The sequence below is a fragment of the Micromys minutus genome (assembly GCF_963924665.1).
Source record: "Micromys minutus genome assembly, chromosome: 9".
NCBI lineage: Eukaryota > Metazoa > Chordata > Mammalia > Rodentia > Muridae > Micromys > Micromys minutus.
The window spans coordinates 6,970,973-6,990,307 of record NC_137978.1 but is presented as its reverse complement, the minus strand read 5'-3'; the positions used below and the strand labels follow the sequence as shown (position 1 = coordinate 6,990,307).

At 40.4% G+C, this 19,335-nt stretch overlaps 1 protein-coding gene across 4 annotated transcripts in view; it reads right to left on the bottom strand.

Annotated features, from left to right (window-relative positions):
* The window catches only part of DOCK7 (dedicator of cytokinesis 7), a 174,791-nt gene that overhangs the window by 57,719 nt on the left and 97,737 nt on the right, over nucleotides 1–19,335 (bottom strand). For 2 of the 4 annotated variants that reach the window (XM_080921575.1, XM_080921576.1), the window contains exons 23-29: nucleotides 15,529–15,618; nucleotides 14,295–14,384; nucleotides 13,299–13,394; nucleotides 11,288–11,428; nucleotides 11,094–11,207; nucleotides 9,281–9,451; nucleotides 4,761–4,900 (exon numbers count right to left, since the gene is read on the bottom strand). In XM_080921575.1, coding sequence (XP_080777701.1) covers nucleotides 4,761–4,900; nucleotides 9,281–9,451; nucleotides 11,094–11,207; nucleotides 11,288–11,428; nucleotides 13,299–13,394; nucleotides 14,295–14,384; nucleotides 15,529–15,618 — 842 coding nt within the window. The remainder of the gene's footprint in view (nucleotides 1–4,760; nucleotides 4,901–9,280; nucleotides 9,452–11,093; nucleotides 11,208–11,287; nucleotides 11,429–13,298; nucleotides 13,395–14,294; nucleotides 14,385–15,528; nucleotides 15,619–19,335) is intronic. The other 2 variants (XM_080921577.1, XM_080921578.1) reach the window with 1 other exon arrangement.

Sequence of the window (19,335 nt, the reverse complement as noted above, 5' to 3'; positions counted from 1 at the left end):
CAACACCTGCCACTGCCAAAATGTGACCTTCTGCATTTAATTAGCTTGAGCCTAGGGGTTCCCAGATCCAGCTTCTGGGCCTCTGCTGTTTCCATTCTCACCAGGATTCGAGCCTGGAAAGGCTCTGCAACCCTCTCAGCATGTCTATCAGCGCCCTGACTATCTAGACTCTGTTTTCAGGAAGCCATTTCACGCATTTGATTACTCAATCACACAAAAGTATCATATACACACGTACAACACTAAGTGCCGATGACGGAGTCCAGAGTGCGTGCACGCCACACACATGCTCCCACTGAGCTCTGGCTCCAGCTCCTACCTCATTCTTGTGCTCTGAATTAAGATTCTGTGCTTGCTCTTAGGAAGTTTACTTTAGCCAGAGGAAAAGAGACACACACACACACACACACACACACACACACAAATGGTTTTTGCCATATTGTAGACAGTAATATAAAAAGAATAAATCTTCTCATCTTTCAAAAAGTTACGTTCTACAAAATTAACATTTAATCACAGTACAGCTATGTTTGGTTAGTTATGGCTTGCAGGCATGTCTATGGGGCTTTTTGTTTTTTTTTAATTGATGTGGAAGGCTCGGCTCACTTAAGCAGGTGCCACCCCTGGGCTGGGTGTGATAAGAAAGCAAACTGAGCAAGCTATGGAATAAGGCTGTAGGTAGCACTCCTCCACAACCTCTGCGTCAGCTCCTGCCTCTTGATTCCTGCCCTGACTTCCATTCATGACGGACTGTGGTCTGGACATGGAGCCAAACAAACCGTCGCCTTTCCAAGCTGTGTTTGGTCGTGGTGTTTTATCACAGCAACGGGTCTATTAGACTATTTCCAGATCAACTTTCCAGCTGTAAGGCAAGTTTGTAACAAGTGTATTTTTGACTAATTATAGAACATCTTACTGCTAATCAAGGAATGATTCTCATTACTAAGCAAGCAGATGAAGTCAAAGGACAAGTACTCCCCTAGTAGGTCTGGCAATGAATCTTGCCCAGTATCTTTGTCTAGACCTATAAGACTGTAACCGGGTGTATGACCATCTGAGGGTCAGTCAAGCATGGTTTTAGACCAAAAATTCAATTACTGAAACTCAAATGTAGAAGTGAAGTTGTTACATTAAACCTAAAAGGTGGACACTTAGAAGACTGAAACTAGTCACTAGGAGAACCTTAGACAAATCTAAAGCTTTAGGAATGCAGCACACACAGGTGTCTTCTCTCTAGCTTCGGCTCCCTCAGGGACGCAGTCTGCAGAAGGGCTGCATGGCTCAGTTTGACTGCAGTGAGGGCGGCAGGACTGTAAGTTAACAGGCAATGAAAGCCTCAACAGGAATATCTTGCTTTGAGAGAAGACCCGAGAAACTGTACGCAGGAATGGCTACGGGAAGACCCTCGGTCACTCAAACACTGCTTTGGGCAGAGAAAAATGTAAATGTCAAGGCTTAAATGTATGAAGGAACTTGGTCCATTTTAAAAAGAGACAATAGCAGGTCAGGACTTTGAGGACTATTGTTAAAAGTCTGGTTTCTATTGTAAGTGGTATTTAAGCTACAGGAAGGGAGGGAGGATAATTTTAAGCAAGGCCAAGACATAATCTTAAAAGACTATTCAGTCTATTGTGTCGAAATGATTTTAGAGACATAAGAAGGAAGCATCATTAGCTCCAGCAGAAGCAAGGCTGGGCAAAAAAGTGATTGAACTTGTTGGAGAGCTACAGAATTTGCAATGGAGTGGGCAGAGGAAAGACCAAGAAAAGGAAGAACAAACAAGAGCTAGAGTAACAGCCAGGGCTGTAAGCCAGTGTGCTCTACAATGTCAGCACACAAGAGTGACCAGTAATACATCATTCCTGGAACTTGACCAAGAACCAAAGACAAGAGTCAGTAATGGATTCCTTCATAATCCTTATATTCTTACATATAAAACCATTTTAATAGAATTGAATACCAGCATGGAAAAGAAACATTACAAAAATTGCATATCCCTTCTTTAAGATACTTCTGAAACCTAGAAAGCATGCATTTCCCAGTCCTTCATCCTAATTCAACTAAAACTGTGTTCCCCTATGGCTCAGTGGTTGTCTGTCTCCAGTGTCAGCATCAAACTCTGGCTAAATCAGCCCCTTCAAATGACAAGTTAACAAGTTCATTTGTGACAGTCTGCAATGAGACAACCTTTTATTAAGTCATGACCTTCCTCAATGGAGAAAGCCTGACAGTAACAGACAGCGCTTAGCACACAGCACATCATCATGTGCACCGCAGCAGACAATCCGTGCACACAGTACATCATCATGTGCACCGCAGCAGACAATCCGTGGTGGGTATGAGGTCATGTGATTACAACTAACTTCATCCATCCAACATTCTGCACAGCTTTGGGTACTAGATCCATCGGAATGGCTAGCTGACACTAATCAGCCTAAGGAAAAGCTTTACATTTGCATGAAAAAAGGAATTCATTCACTCTCTCTCCCTGGAGCAGCTAAAAAAGAACCTGACTGTGCAAATCACTCTGTAGTAAAGGAGAAGTGACTATTCCTGTACAGTGACCACGATGAAACCAGTGAGTTAAAGACTGAACTCTTTCAGAGATGAATAAAGCCAGTTTGAAGGGAAATTTTCAGTTTCTTACAACTAAAGCTGTCCTGACCAAGTGAAAACACTGGAAATGTAACTTGCAAGGAGGAATCACGGAGTTGGTGCCTTCAGAGGCATGCGTCATAGGTTTTTCAGATTAGAATCCATGGCTCCTGAGGCACAATGTACTTCCAGTTCCTGAGAAAATCATGTATTCCCTCAAGCAGTGAAGCATGCAGGCCTCCTTGTGTTTCTCTGCATGTTCCCATGGAAATCAAGGAAGCACGGACAGTTGACAACACAGTTAGTCTTAGACATTTAATCTTGTGTATTTTGTGTAACTTGCAAACATTGTATCCTGGCAACTACAAATTGACCTTGGAAACTGCCATTATATTTTTTAGAAAAAGACCTATTACTTTCAATAAAGTTGCCAAAGCCCCAACCTGGCCTGATTTAATTCCTTGAGGACCTATCAGATGAGCCCGGCCCAGTAAATAAGCAACAGGCATTAACTATATAGCTCAAAAGCCTGAGTACACCAACTATTAAGGAAAGCAAGTATGCCTGAAAAAAATTATACAGTATCTTCTCAAAATTGTACACCTTTAATTATCTTCAAATGACATTAAACTTTCTGTCCAATGGTAAGACATGAAAGTACTTGCAGACAGAACTGGCAGGTACAGTCTCAGCCATTTAACCTTTTCTCCCTGTACAGAGTCTACACAAACCTCTATTCTACCTGGAGCCCACAGAACACCTTCAGAATCCCATGGTCCTGGTGAGAACTGCTGCTTTAAGACATATTCCTCATGTAGGTTCTCATTATTTTAAAAATACTAATCTTTCATTTGCAGACAGTCTGGCCTTTTAAAATTTTTTCAGTATCAACTATGTCTCTAACATATTACTAAGGATTTTATGAATATACTTTTTCTTTAATCACTTAAGCAGATTAAACATCCATTAAAAGCCTGTTTAAGGCTGCATGTTTTTGTTTCCTGAACCTCTTGTTGTACGACACTTAACTTCAGAGTAAACCTAAAGTAATCAGAGTTTCAAAAACAATTTTTTTACCCAAATGAATCATAATTATACAATTTTATTTCTACAATACTTACCTTTTATCTTAATTAGTGTGTGTGTGTGTGTGTGTGTGTGTGTGTGGATGAACAGAGGAATGCAGGTTTCCTCAGAGAGGAGCAGAGATGACAGATCTGGAGCTACCTAATGGCAGCAGTGAAGCCCTGATATCAGTGTGAGGCACTGATCTCTGGTGGTCCAGAGGGGCAGGTATACTCTTTAAACACTAAGCCACTTCTCTGGTCTCTTGTTCTTACACAGGAGATGTCTTGTTATGCTGCCCAGCATGTCCTCAAACTCAGTACCCTTAGCCTTCCAAACAGCTAAGAATTCAGGCTAGTGTCATATCAGGCTGTCAAGCAGACATGAACCTAGCTGCTAAGACAGGTACCATTCATCAGGGCTGCTATCCCAGAAGATACCAAGGCATTTCATAAATTAAAATCAGATGGTATTTTTCCTTATAACAATTTCCAAAAATCCTCTAACAGCAGACATTTTAAAAAGATAGGGTACGTTTTAAGATAAAACGCTACATAGTAGGATCGAAATTATAAATTTTCTCACAAGGAATTAAAGAAAATTAGTCTATTTTCCTTCACTGAAAAGTGCCTACTGTATTTCTTTAAGTTTTATTTTATGTATACGTAGCTGTCTTCAGACACACTGGAGGAGGACATCAGATCCCAGTACAGATGGTTGTGATCCACCATGTGGCTGCTGGGAATTGAACTCTGGAAGAGCAGTCAGTGCTCTTAACTGTTGAGCCATCTCTCCAGCCCCATGCCTACTGTATTTTAATAAATAGCCATATACTAATACACACAACTGTTTCTTGTATTACTAGAAAAATGCTATGGCATGAAGCATGATTGATATACTACCATCTGTGTCGATAAGTCTCCAATTCAGAGGAGATTGCATAAAATATGAACACCATCCCTGAAAGTAGTGCTTACAGAAGTAAGGAGTATATGGACCTTGGAGAAGACAGAAGCAGAAACAGTATTACTTACAATCTTGGCAGGATCAGTCCCACTGTCCACACCAACGGACTTCCCCCATATGAAACAGGTACTCACCCTTCCGCATCGGGGTCTAGAATGAGTGCGAGCTCCGTCAGCACCAGGCCTGCCAGGTAGTGCTGCTGGCGGAAGGGTAAGGACAATTCAAACATGTTTGCGATCTTCTGGTCCTGCACACTGGTGGAGAAGCCCGAACTCTGTTGGGGGTAAAGGAGAGCTCAGCTGCTGATGGTTGTGAACATCTACAGCTGTGGTTGCAACAGATGAAATGCAACAAAGTTATCATGTCAGACAACGGTCACTCCTGAGAGCACACAGAGAAGTAACTCTCTTACTCTAGGTATGGGACACTGTGGTCATTTCTTCACTTTTGTTACCAAACAGAGGTTTGACCTAGCCCAGGAATTCTACTTGGGGATTACAGACCTTAGAGGTCTCAAAAGTACAAAAGATCAACTCTGAATTCAGACAGATCAGAAAAGCAGCCTGCTCAACTCATGATCCTCTGGCCTTAATCTTCCAAAGAGCTTATTAATTTTACTACTGAAATGTATTAATAAAAGGTTTAATTTTCTCATATTGAAATTTTCTATTTGTTTTTACCTTTATTCTTTTAGTCACCTACTATTTCAGTAACACCCTGAAGGGGAAAAATGTTACCAATGCCCTCACCCTACAATACATGAGAAATGTCCATAATCAGGGCACTTAGTTTCTCAAGAAATTTCCAATATCACTTAAGCTACTTTTCAAAGAATGTACTGTTTGGAATCTGTGGATCATCTTATGCTCTCTCACCAAACCTTCAGAAGTTGTAGTACTGAAAACACTAATATCCTGCAAGATACATTCCACATTCAGGGCTGTGTGTGTGTGTGTGTGTGTGTGTGTGTGTGTGTGTGTGTGTGTGTGTCCAGCATTAGATTTCCTATTCCTATAGAGAAATCTTCTAAGTATAAGGAATATTTTCTTCCCCTTCTCCCAAAAGTATGTTTATGTTAGCTACTAAAATATGAAAATCACACAGTTAAACAAGAAAGAAAACAGGATAATTTAAGAAATTCTATAAGAATTTCACAGGTAAATGCCATGTAGAAAGGAGGTTTTAGGAAAGGCCCCCAAAGAAGATGTGGTGGTTTGAATAGGAGGTATGTGTTTGAATGCTTGGCACATAGGAAGTGAAACTATTAGGAGGTGTCTTAGTTAGGGTTTTACTGCTGTGAACAAACACCATGACCAAGGCAAGCCTTTTTTTTTTTTTTTTTTAATTTATTATAAGTACACTGTAGCTGTCTTCAGACATACCAGAAGAGGGCATCAAATCTTTACAGGTGGTTATGAACCACTATGTGGTTGTTGGGATTTGAACTCAGGACCTCTGGAAGAGCAGTCAGTGCTCTTAACCACTGAGCCATCTCTCCAGCCTGTAGGTAAGTCTTATAAATGACAACATTTAATTGGGGCTGGCTTACAGGTTCAGAGGTTCAGTCCACTGTCACGAAGGTGGGAGCATGGCAGCATCCAGGCAGGCTTGATGCTGGGGAGCTGAGAGTTCTACATCTTCATCCAAAGAAAGAAGATGGGCATCCTCCAGCAGCTAGGAGCAAGATCTCCAAGCCCACCCACACTGTTACACACTTTCTCCACCAAGGCCACACCTTCTAATAGTGCCACTCCCTGGGCCAAGCATATACAAACCATCACATTCCACTCCCTGGCCCCCATAGGCTTGTTGAATCACATGAGTCTATGGGGGCCATACCTAAACATAAAATAATGAAAAGTACATTTAGTCCAACTTCCAAAGTTCCCATAGTCTATACCAGTCACGACAATGTTAAAAGTCCAAAGTTCAAAGTATCTTCTGATATTCATTCACTTAACTGTAATTCCTAAATAGGAAACCAGCTGGGCAAACTCTAAACTCTGCATCTCCATGTCTGATGTCAGAGTGATCTTCAGATCTTTAACTCCTTTTTAATCTTTGTTGACTGCAACAAACTTCTTTCTCCTGGACTGGTACCTGCTCTGTTTACAGTTTTCCTCTGCAGATAGCCCATGGCTCTGGCATCTTGAACATTTTGGAGTCTCCAAGGCAACTTCAATGTTACAGCTTCTTGTTTCAATGTCTGGGATCTACACATGATCTCCTGGGCTCCTCCAAAGGGCTGGTGTCACTTCTCCATCTCTGCCCTCAGAGCACTCTAAGCTACGTGCTGTTCTTGGTGATCAGCCCATGGTACCGGCATCTGCAATGTGCTGGAGTCCTGCACTGCAAGTGGGCTTCACTTTCAGAGGCTCCCTTCACGGAGCTGAGCCTCAGCTACTCTCCATGACCCCTTCATGCCTTCAAAGCCAGTACCACCCGGGTGACTCTTACACGTTACCAAGTCCAGCTGCAGCATGAGGTACAACCTTGGCCATCTCTGGAACACAGCTTCTTTGTGCTCTCAGGAAACACTTCCTAGAAGATTTCACCTCAGTGACGTTGGTCTTTTCTTATTCACAGCTAATTTCTTAGCTCCAGTTAACCAGCACCAACTGTCCCAGTAGTCCCTTTGTTTCTTCGATCTAAAGCCAGAGCCGCATGGCTGAACTGCAGTTTTCTGCTTCTTGCTTGGGCTGGAACATGACCTCCTCCCTTATTCTATTACCAGCTTTATTATTTTCTTTCTCTTTCACCATTTAAACTTGGCTGTCCTGGAACTTGCTCTGTGGACTGACTTTGAACTCAGAGATCTGTGTGCCTGTCTCCTAAACACTGGGATTAAAGGTGTGGTCCACAAAACCTGGATTTAAGTTTTTCTTCACCTAGAACTTGCTCTGCCCCAGAATGGCCATGAACTAAGAGATTTGTTTGGCCTTATCTCCCAGGATTAAAGGCTTGTACTATCAAGCCTGAACCTAAATTTAGCTGGGTGAGATCTTGCCCCAAGGTTACTACTCCCTTAATTCAATTTAGTATCCTTGAAATCGGGATTCAGCTCCATTTCACTTCCTGGTGTCCCTTTAATACTCAAATGATATATTTTGAATTTATACTTTCTCAGCTTGCTACATTTGTTCAAAATGCTCTTCATCAGACTTAACCAGAGAATAAAGTCTCTGTTGGGCTTTTTTGAGACTTCCTTTGTCAGTGCAATTAATCTGAGTCTCTTCACCTTACCCTCAGACAGATTCTCTGGACAATGGCAAAAAGATGACACATTCTTGGCCAAAACATCACAGGAGGTATGGCTTTATTGGAGGGAGTGTGCACTGTGGAAGCAGGCTTTGAGGTCTCCTATGCTCAAGCTATGCCCAGTGTATCACAAGGTCTCCTGCTGCTGCTGCCTACAGATCCAGATGCAGAACTCTCAGCTCCTTCTCCAGCACCATGTCTGCCTGCATGCTGCCATGCTCTCTATCATGATGATAATGGACTAAACCTGAACCTGTAGGCCAGCCCCAATTAAATATTTTCCTTTATAAGAGTTGCCTTGGTCATGGTGTCTCTTCACAGTAATAAAACCCTAACTAAGATGTTAGTCACTAAAATCTGAAAATTACACAGGTAAATAAGAAAGTAAACAAGATAACTTAAGAAATTCTATGAAATTTCATAGGTAAATGCCATGCCGTGAAAAGGTTTTAGGATAGGCACCTAATGACTAATTTGTCTCTGGCTGTATAGTTACATCTTTAAATAAGACACAGCAAGAATGCAGAAGGCTAGCTGCATCCCTTAGGGGGTAGAAGATCTGTGTCAGTAGAGAGGAACTGAAGAGAAGAGGTCAAAAGCTACGCCTGGCTCCCTAAGACTTGCCATTCTTCCGGTTTATGTAAGTAGGTTTAATTTTTTTAAACAAACATGAAAGACCGTTTTAGCCTAGAGACCTGCACCCGGGCATTCCATTCTGTAAAAACAGGATTAAGAAGTGTGTAAAATCAACTCTGACTCAGACATTAGGAGCTACTATGCAAACAGCTGTGTGACTCATGATGAATATAAAAGAGCATCTATCAGAGAGGAGAAAAACCTTGGCTTCCACAACACTCTAACTATAAAATCTTAATCATTTTGAATCTTCAAAGAAACTGCTAGCTGTGTAGGTCAAGTGCAACCACCAGTGCACACTGAGTTTCTGTGTGAGCGGTCCAGGCTGAGCTGGGTGCCAGCCTGCCTCCTGCCTGCTTCCTTTCACAGGTATTTACCCCGTGCTTGGTCTCTAGAGCTGCTTCAAGAAAACTTCATATGTGAAAACATCACAAAACAAAAACAACTGAGTTTACATAGGTGAGATCACTCCTATGGGCATACATGAATGAAAGAAGCTCATGATGATGCTGAAACCTGGCTCTGGAATACGTACGACCTTGGTTCACAGCCTCCCCTTTCACGTCTTACTTTCTGTCTCTGATTTGAGATATCCAATATGGATAATAACAAATCTCCTAGAGCTGTTCTGGTAATTAGATGAGCTAATATTTGTAAAGCACTCAGAAATGAGCCTATGCGCACTTCATCACCGAGGAGCACATGCAGTTTCTCGCCCATCTGCTCAGTGTGGACACACGGATGCTCACACTTGGCATACCTGAGACGTTGCAGAAGACACAGAAGGCGATGGAGACGCAGGCGGGGTGAGCAGGCTGCAGGGTAAGTTTAAAGTGACATAGTGCTCGTGGCTGCAGATGATTCGCAACAAGTCCAACCTCAGGGACACCAGCACACTTGGATTTGGCAGTGAATAGAGCTTCGCCGACACCTTGGGAGCAGTGTGTAAAGAAGACAACTTGATATATTTTTCTCCCAGAGTAAGATACCACAACAACAGCATCCAGGTTCTGTGGCTTATATGACAACATTTTCTTTCCCAAAATCACAGCTGCATTCACAGTCCCACTTCTCAAAAATGTACCTTATGAGGGAAATCATACACCAAAAGAGTTCTTTTTAACACTTCTGTTTAATGCATTTAAAATTGTCTATTTTTACCAACTATATCATAAGCTATTTGAGGAGACATACTGTTAGCTCACTTAATAGGTATAATTATCCCTGAATCAAACTCAATGGTTGGCAAGTGTAGGAGTTCAATAAGCCAGAATAAGTTTTGATAATAATAAGATATAAATGGGGGGAACGGTGTTTTGAAAATATCTGTGAGTCAGTACTCATGCATAGATAACTTTTATTAACATAAAAGAAAAAAATATCCAATTGAACAAGCCTTCAATTTTTTAACAATTATACCAAACAGAATTCTTTTTAAATTTTGATTTTATTTTATGTGGATCAGTGTTTTGCCTGCATGTATATTTGTGTGCCATGTATATTCCTGGCACCTACAGAAGCCAGAAGAGATCACTGGATTCCCTGGAACTGGAGTTACAGACTGCTGTGAGCTGCCATGTGGGTGCTGGGAATTAAACCCAAGTTCTCAGGAAGAGTGGCCAGTGCTTTTAACCACTGAGCTAGCTATCCAGCCCCTTAGAATCATTGACCAACAGCTCTCCCAAACCAACCAATGGACCAGCCAGGAAGGACTTCATAAGTTTTACTCTTCACCTACATTTAAAAAAGGCTCAACAATTCTGAGGTGAAACCAGAGATTTTATTTTCCAACGCTTTGATAACTCTGGAGTGACTACAATGTTAAAAGGGGCCAAACCAGAGAAGAGTCAGTATTTCCAAAATGCAAGACATTAATAGTCAGTTGATAACATTTAAAAAACATAACTTCTTGCTTGTGGAAAAGGTCCAAGGTGTTTGTACTTTACTAACGGCAAGATAACGTAAGACATTTTGAACTTCAGTAACTATCTGACCATGAGTCCAAACTCTAATGTTTAAACAGTAAACCACTCCGAGAGGATGAGGTGAAGTACTCTGGAAGATGGGACTGGAACGGGGAGTAACATTTGGAATGTAAATAAAATTAAAAATAACAGTAATGAAAACTAACTGTTTACTTTAAGGGCCACTCAGAAGCTGGCCTAGTGGCTCACACTCATAAGTACAGGATATAGGAAGTGGACCGAGAGGTCAAGATCACCTTCACCTACAACCGTGAATTTAGAGCCGGCCTAGGTTGCATGAAACCCTATCTCAAATAAATAAATACCAAAGATAGGACAAGTTCAGTTCTTACACACTCAAAGGCTGCATTCCATCACTATCTGAGGAGCTGTGACTGGGATGGAAGAAACCCCAAGTGGGGTAAAGCAGATGTCCTGGGATCCACTTGGTATCATCCTAATAAAACACACACCAAGTACTTCCACCACAGTGTTAACAGCACGAACTCTGCCACTTTTCCTTTTCAGTGTCAGTGTGTGTTCCAGAAGCTCCAGCCCTCAAACCAGCCCCACAGTATTTCCGGTACACAATTACTAAGTGTGCATTACCTGTTTGTAGCAGGACTTTATAAGGCTAAAGACAAACCCTCTGTCCATAACTGACAGCAGGTCATTGAGAAAGAAAGCAAGGCTGGTATTGAGTCTCTCAACCATTTCTGTATCCTAGGAGACAGAGTATAAAGAATATAATGAGGATGGTGATGAACAAAAGCACAAGAGACACCCACAGAAAGTCATCACACCTTCTGAAACCGCGACACGACGTCCCCAGCGATTGTGCTAACCAGGGCAGCAATGTCATCCATAAAGCGTTCTGGAAAACGGCTTTTCCTGGGAGCGTCGAGCTTATCGCTGAAGTACAAGTGATGCACCATGCTCTTCACCTGTGAGGACATGCGACATCATCTGTGCTGTGCTCCTGCTTCATTCCCGACAGCATCTCACAACAGAGCCCAGATTAGCCGTGAGTCTCTTAAGACTTCATGTATGTTCTACTACCTGACCTAATTTTAAGTAAATTATGATGGTTCTAAATACTCTGGCTATTTTAAAAATATAACATGTAAATTTAGCAGTCAACTGAAATATTTTTTTTATTTCCCAGTGTTTTGAAAATGTTCCTTAAATATTTTCCGTATGCCAATGAAATATCAAACATAATAAAACTTTTCTCCTTTACTCTCATAAATTATTGTCATAGCTTCACAGTGTAAGAACAATTTTAATTCAGAAATTTTAAGACTCACTCGATTTTTCACCCCACTGCCCCTAACTCAGAAGCCTCCAATGGTTAGAAAACCTGCAGCCACTATAGTCAGCAAGAGCTGTATCAGTTGGCGATTTAAGGGACTTGAGTTTACAGAATGCTTTTAGATTCATTTTCATTATAACACCAGTAAAGGTGATGAGGAATGTGGGCATTTACATTTAAAGAGAGCTAATCAGTTGATAGCAAACAGCACAGTTAAATCTTGTTTTGTTGAAGAGATAAATGAGCAGGAAGGACCAGAACTCCACAACCAGTCCATCCACTGGGAAGTCCCCCCCACCCCAGCTCCCGCCTCCCCCGCCCCACCCCACTTTTTAAGCAGGGTTTCATTATGCAGCTCTGGCTAGCCAGGAATTCTCTATGCTGTCCCAACTGTCTTCTAACTAAAGAGATGTGCCTGCCTGCCATTGTGACATGCACTGACTCCCAGCAGCTAGGCTTCTTTCTGAAAGGCCTTGGGTGGTTGCACCAAGCACAACGATAGCCAACCCCTCAACTGTAATCTCTGGACGCTTACTTACAAAACTTGAACACACATGGAAGACTTTTGTTAAAGCCAAAATTGCAATTCCTATCTTAAAATAAAAGTATATGAGCTATAAACTTGAAATTAATATTCTAAGAAAAAATGGGCTTTTGGACACATTATATTCCCAGGTTTACCTTCTCTGTAGATTAGTAAATCTTCAGGGGAAAAAAAGTTTTGTATCTCAAATGCAGGTAAGCGTCCATGCTGTTGAACCGTGTGCTGTATTCTAAAAGCCCCTTTAACTTCCTTCCTTCCCTCCGTCCCTCCCACTCTTTCCCTGCCCTCGGTTTTTTGTTTTGCTCCTTATTTATTAAACACTATTTTTGTTGAAATAAAATGATCTAGTAATCTGAGTTTTCTAGTCCTAAGGGAGAGAACTAGAGTCAGAATGTCAGGACTTGAGTTATAGTACAGCTACCTATAGGATGTGTATATTAAAATGTCACTTAGCCTCTCAGAGCCACCTGATAAGCACTGACTGTTTGGTTCACTAAGTAGTCTGCAATACATAAGTAAAGCCATGTTGTATATAACATGAAAAAATTAGTTTATGTATCATTTATTGAAGTAAGCAAAAATGTTTCTCAAGTTGACTGTAATTAGCATTTCCCTGTGCACTGTCCACCTATAATAGCAGGATTATTTATAAAGACTAAATAACTGTTACAACATCTACAGCACCAACTTTATTAACTCACACAGACTAGCAAAAACTGTCACAAGTTTCCTTGGGTATTTAAGAAAAGCAAGACAAAATCAAAAGCAGAGATGAAATGAACCTCACGTTACAATTTTACCCATATTGTGTTAGCGTCTATGTGCACATTTAAAAACAAATATGTATAATTATGACTGGGGCAAACATGGGGTGTAACTTCTAAAATAAAAGAATATGAGCTGATAAAAATTGCTTACTGAGTGAGAAAGTATCAAAGAGCATGTTCAGTTTGCTTACCATCAACTCGAAAAAGAACCAGGCTTGCTGCAAAGCTGATTCCCGAACGCTGCCACTGCAAACAACCCACTGCAAAGCCAGTTCCTCGTGAAAAAGCTATCCAGAAATAAACCACGGTTATTGTCAAAGTCAGACCTGCCGATGACTTAACCCAAATGACAACACAGGGACAAATGAAGATGCAATGGGAATAAGCTCAACGGGCACATGGACACCGGATGATGCTGTGTGGACACACCCATTAACGAAACGACTACTTATGCATGAACACAGTGTGGCATGTTCAAAGCCAAAAAATTACATGTTATCTTGGAGTAAAATGTAATTTTAAAAGGACAGGCAGGAAACAACTTCCTAAATTGCACTTGCAAACAAAAAACTAAACCAAAACCTCACAGCTATAAATTAAATTTTCTTTGTATTTTAAATATTTGAACATACATTTATCAACTTTGCTGGTACAATTTAGGAAATACCACTACAAATTTAAACTTTTCTGTATGCTATTAAGTTCTGGGTGTTTAAGATGTATTTTTAAAAAGCAGAAACTTCCTTATAATGGATATGCATACGAAGCACTTGCAGAGCAGCACAGATTACTATGAGAGGCCCAGCAGGGCTGTGCACAGGGGCAAGGCAACAGGGCTTACTAAGGGTGACAACTTTTCTAACTCATCTTCCTTTCCCTGGAGATTTAAAACAAAACACAAGTAGTTACAGAAACAGAATTAGGAGATCATATATTTTTCTGGTATAAAATTTGATTATTTGAATTACTATATTGTACAATCAATTCCAAAAATAAAAACATTGTCTTAATGAAAACAAACCCTGAACAACAGTGGCATGGCGCAAAGGCTCCAGACCAGCACTGCTTGCTCAAATGTAGTTTGAAACACAACAAAACTATTTTAGTATCACACACTGGTTGTGTAAGGAAACTTTACAAGTTTTTAATTGTTGGAATTACTTTCCCCCTCTGTCTTGTGAATCTACCTTTTTAGTTGGTAAGCGTCCCGTTAATGTTTGTAAGAAACTTGACGTCTCTGTGTGCGAAGACATACGGTTACAACTTCGATCCATAGCCTACGGGTGAAGGTGAATGAACGGCGAGAGAATTAACACAGCTGTGGACTTGGAAGCCACGGACACGCTCGCTTCTAACTTCACATTGTTTCTGGTCTCCTTACATATTTAAGCTGCTTTGGAAGCACTGTGAGAACTGCTGCTATTGCTTTGTCTTTAAGAGTAATTGCATTAGTGATCATAATACAGAGTGCTGCAAAGAATGAAACTTACCTGTGAAATCTATACATGCACATCTAAGCGAAAACACATAAAAAGCAAAAACATACTTCTCAACTGCTCTCTGACCAAAAAATAGAAATCAGAAATTTTGTACTCAATAAGGGAAATGAGAACTTTTAAAATATTACATTTTTTGAAAAATACACCATTTAAAGTTTGTCATAAACTGTACATAATATAAATGTTACAATTTTAAATGGAGAATTTAGATACTTTACTTTTTCTATTAAAATGCACCATTTAAGCTTGTCATAAACTATATGTAATATAAATCAGTTCTAATATTAAATGAAGAATTGGGTTCTTTTTTAGGAATTAGAAAATTTTTCTTCAAAGCCAATACACAGATGAGAAGTATATTTTGATGTAACATGCAGTTAGTTATCAAGCAACTAGTCTTAAAACATGTTATCATTAAAATAAATTTCATACTTTGCAACACATTACGAATTTCATCAAGCATTTATTCTTATTACAGTTCATATTTATTCATATTTAATGTCAACTTACTACCAATCTTTCTACTTGGTGATTATGAAAAAGAAAATAATAAAGGACATGGAAAATATTTAGATTTACTTTAAATCAAATAAAAAAATGTTCAGTATTTTCTGCAAAAAATTTCCCACTAACATGTACAAGCCCTGAGGAGAGCCTGTTCCAAAGCCAGGAGTGTATGAACAGCAGGCAGGAAGACACGGCTATGAAGTCAGGAGGAGGCAGGAGGAGACAGAAACCGGGAGGACAGCATCACTGGTGCAGCAGGTGCATTCATGCATAGTAGTTGGGAATGTGCTGGGTAGAAATGCACACTCAGAATGACTAGACAGAAGCAAGCCACTGACAGCACAGATGCACTAAAGGTAATGCTCTACAGGGAGACATCAGCAGCCAATGAAGAAACCCATAACGTAAACACCACCTGTGCTGGCTCTGCACTTGGACTGGGGTTGGATCCCCATGGGGCAGCTTTTGGACCAGTGTTAACCCAGGAATTGGAGCGATCTAAACCCTAAGCACATAACAGAGAGCAGTTGGAAAGGAGAGAAATGTTACATGGTGCATGCTATGAATTATCCTTAAAGAAACCCAGTCCTCACAATGCAAACATGGTCTTCATTAGTACTGTTAAAGCAACCCGAAAGATCTCAGGCACACAGAGATTAGTCCATCCACATCATATCATATAGTGTAACTTTTTAAAGAAAAGAATATAATGTAAATTGACTGCCTTAAAGTACAAACCACAGAAATTTCTACAGCATTACACTCAAAATGCTTCCTAAATATGGCACAAACTCTTAAGTGAACTGAGTCGGGGGGAGTGGGGGGGCAGTTGGAGGAAAAATAAGCACTGTTAAAAGACCTTAAGTTCGTTGCATTTCTTACTAGCTGAAAACTCCTCTGCAGTGAGAACTCCACAATTCTGTTGACCTTGCCTCTTTCATTTTCTTTAGAAAATAAAAAACATGAGGGAAAACATTATGTAATGGAAAAGCTACATTTGTCCCTTCTTAATAACGAAAGTGAACGTGAAGCTGTGTTTCTTTTTATTAATATTGGTCATTTAGATATATGGGGTTCTAACTCACATAACTATATAAGAAAAACATGTCTCTCTAGAAATTATATTTTTATCATCACCCTCATTAAGTTTTAATGTGTTAGTTATTATTAATGAATATACCGACAACAAGTTATTGAAAGGTATTACTGGTTACCAATGAAGTCATCTGAGGCCTGACTTCAATTCCCAAGCCTAAAATTATTAGAAAAATGCAAAATTGCTTATAAAATTCATATTCTGTTCTCTACCCTCAACCTACTGATTTCAAACTCACCTAAGGGTGAACCTGCCGAATGAAGTTGGAGCAATTGGTAGCAGTGGGTGTTTAGAGGATTTAAGGGCACAGATGACAAAGACAACCCAAAGCAACCTGATTAAAATGCTGAAACCACAAATGGACTGGAGCCAGAAACTGCCAAAGGTTAAGACTCCTTGAATGTGAAGCCATGTGGGTACGCTGACCACTAACTAATTTTAGACAGCAGGCTCTCAGGAAGATTCCCAACAGCAACAGTCAATGTGGCAGCCCCAGCCCACCATGAACAGTGAGTCAGTGAAGGAAAGGCCTACACATCAACACATTTTTTTAGTATCTCAAAGTTTCTGAAAGGAAATTAACCACTGCTTTTTTTTTGAGTTTTGATTTTAGGGGGAATATTTTCTATATTTTTTTTTCTCAAACACAGAACAGTTGAAGTAACTGACATTTTTTTTTAAAGATTTGTTTATCTTAATGTATATGAGTACACTGTAGTTGCCTTCAGACACACCAGAAGAGGGCATCAGATCCCATTACAGATGGTTGTGAGCCACCATGTGGTTGCTGGGAATTGAACTCAGGACCTCTGGAAGAGCAGTCAGTGCTCTTAACCTCTGAGCCATCTCTCTAGCTCGAAGTAATTAACATTAATCTAATCATCCATTTTCCTTCATCAACTGCCCAAGATGGGAGATACGGTTCATAAAAACTGTTTTGCTTACTAATTTAAAATCTAAAATAAAATAACTTTTTATTCCTTTTCTTATCTACAAAGTAGAAATAATGAGTCTTCGTCATGCTTTAAGAAGGGTGGAAGTGTAATGCCTGAAGGCAGCCGATACCAGAAGTTGTTTATACAAAAATTTTCCAAAGATTAAAATTTTGTATTTGAATTAATTAATTTGTAATGAGCAAGAGTATACTGCCTATATGAATGTATTATAACATTGTTTTATGGAAGTTGATATCAGGATAAAATATCAGTTTGCTGCCACAACATTTGATGCTTGCATAGTTGTAATTACACATCAAAATCTAAGTAAAGCTAGGACAGCCAGCGCTACACTATATATATATATAAAATGCCAGTCCTTAAGCAAATTCATTACCAATAGATACTAATGTAACAGCTTTCTAGCTGTTCAAGAAACAAGGAAAACGTAAAATGTACCCAGCTCTGTGTGTGTGCACACAGATGTGAGTGTGTGTGTGTGTGTGTTTGCCTAGTGCCAATACTATTAGTTTGTTTTATCTTCTAGGTAGACAAACCTTTGACGGGTAGAAGGAGAGCTTAATAAGCTACCCTGGGGGTGGGGTACAAATTTCACAAGAAATGCACAAGGTGGCCGCCTGGCCTATGACTCTGTCAAGATCTGAACTGGGGGACCATTCATGGATATTTGCTCAAGAATCTGATTTTATATTGTCTGTGCCCTGAAAAGAGGAGTAAAGTTAAATCTAGAGCTGTGGACTAATTAATCTGTATAGCACAGGAAACGACAAAAGGTAGGAACAGTCAATTGTGATAAGAAAACAGCCTCAAAGAGACACCTGTGCAGCACTGAGGCATCTGGAAGGCAACACTGCACTCCCAAGAGGCTCCAACTTGTGAAGACACAAATTCACTTAAAGAAAATCATTTAAGTTGATAGGTTCACCAATTCTCAAAAGCAACTGCCTAGAAGAATGTCTCCCTGGGTTCAGGACACTGAAGCTGAGACAGCTATATCCCAAGGTCATCTCCCTGACCCTGTTTTTCAAGGCATGAAACTTGCAGGACTGAGAGAGTCATGGAAAGGAAAGCAACCGAAGCCAAGCAAGTACTGTATGTGTTGCAGTCCTTGGAGAAGGCCCTACAAGGTCACTGTGCAAATCTCTGAAGGTAAAGCCTACATTTCAATGCAGACCTCAAAAGATATTAGAGATGTCAAAACCATGAATCAAGAGTTGTGGGTATAGATGAATGTGGCCTAAGAGAGATTATTGTGTTCCAAGGACACCAGAGATGGAGGGTGAGGGTTCCTCAAGCCTTTTGGAATCCAGCTAGCTGACTACATCGTAAGTCCAGATGCCAGACATGGAGCTGCAGAATTTGGTGGTTGCCCTGATGGATTCTGGTTTTTCTTTGGTGTGACTGTTTCTTGCTATATCCCAGTTTTTCCATTTGGAGATAGGAGTCTCTCTCTCTCTCTCTCTCTCTCTCTCTCTCTCTCTCTCTCTCTCTCTCTCTCTCTCTCTCTCTGTGTGTGTGTGTGTGTGTGTGTGTGTGTGTGTGAGTGAGAGATAGAGAGAGAGAGAGAGAGAGAGAGAGAGAGAGAGAGAGAGAGAGAGAGAGAGATTATATGTGGGAGTTATTTAACCTGTTATGTGGAATTTTGAAGTGTAAGAACTGTTCATTGCTGTGGAAAATTTTAAAGCTGGGGTAAATATATTTTATATTATAACTTGGTCACAGCCTACAGGATCAAAGAGTAGTAGGATATGGTTTAAAAGTGGTTTGTTTGGGTGCCAACTGGCCATGGGTAGGCTTGTGATGATGGATATTAACTGTCTACCTGACAGAATCTAGAATCACCTTCTAGGCATACCTGTGGGGTTGTCTTGACTGCACTAACTGATATGTGAAGACTCATATGAATTTCAGGCAGGACCATTCTCTGGGCAGAAGATCCTGAACTGTATAAAATGGAGAAATGAGTTGATACATGAAAAAGTCCTCCCTTTCTTCTTCCTTATTAAAGATACAAGGTGACCAGGGTCCTGCCACTCCTGCCCCCATGACCTCTCAGACCTGATGGACATAACCTGTGAGTGTGAACTAAAGCTAGTGCTTCCTCCCTCTAGTTACTTTTGTCATGGTATTTTATCAGAGTAACAAAAGCTGCTAAAACACTAGTTATGCA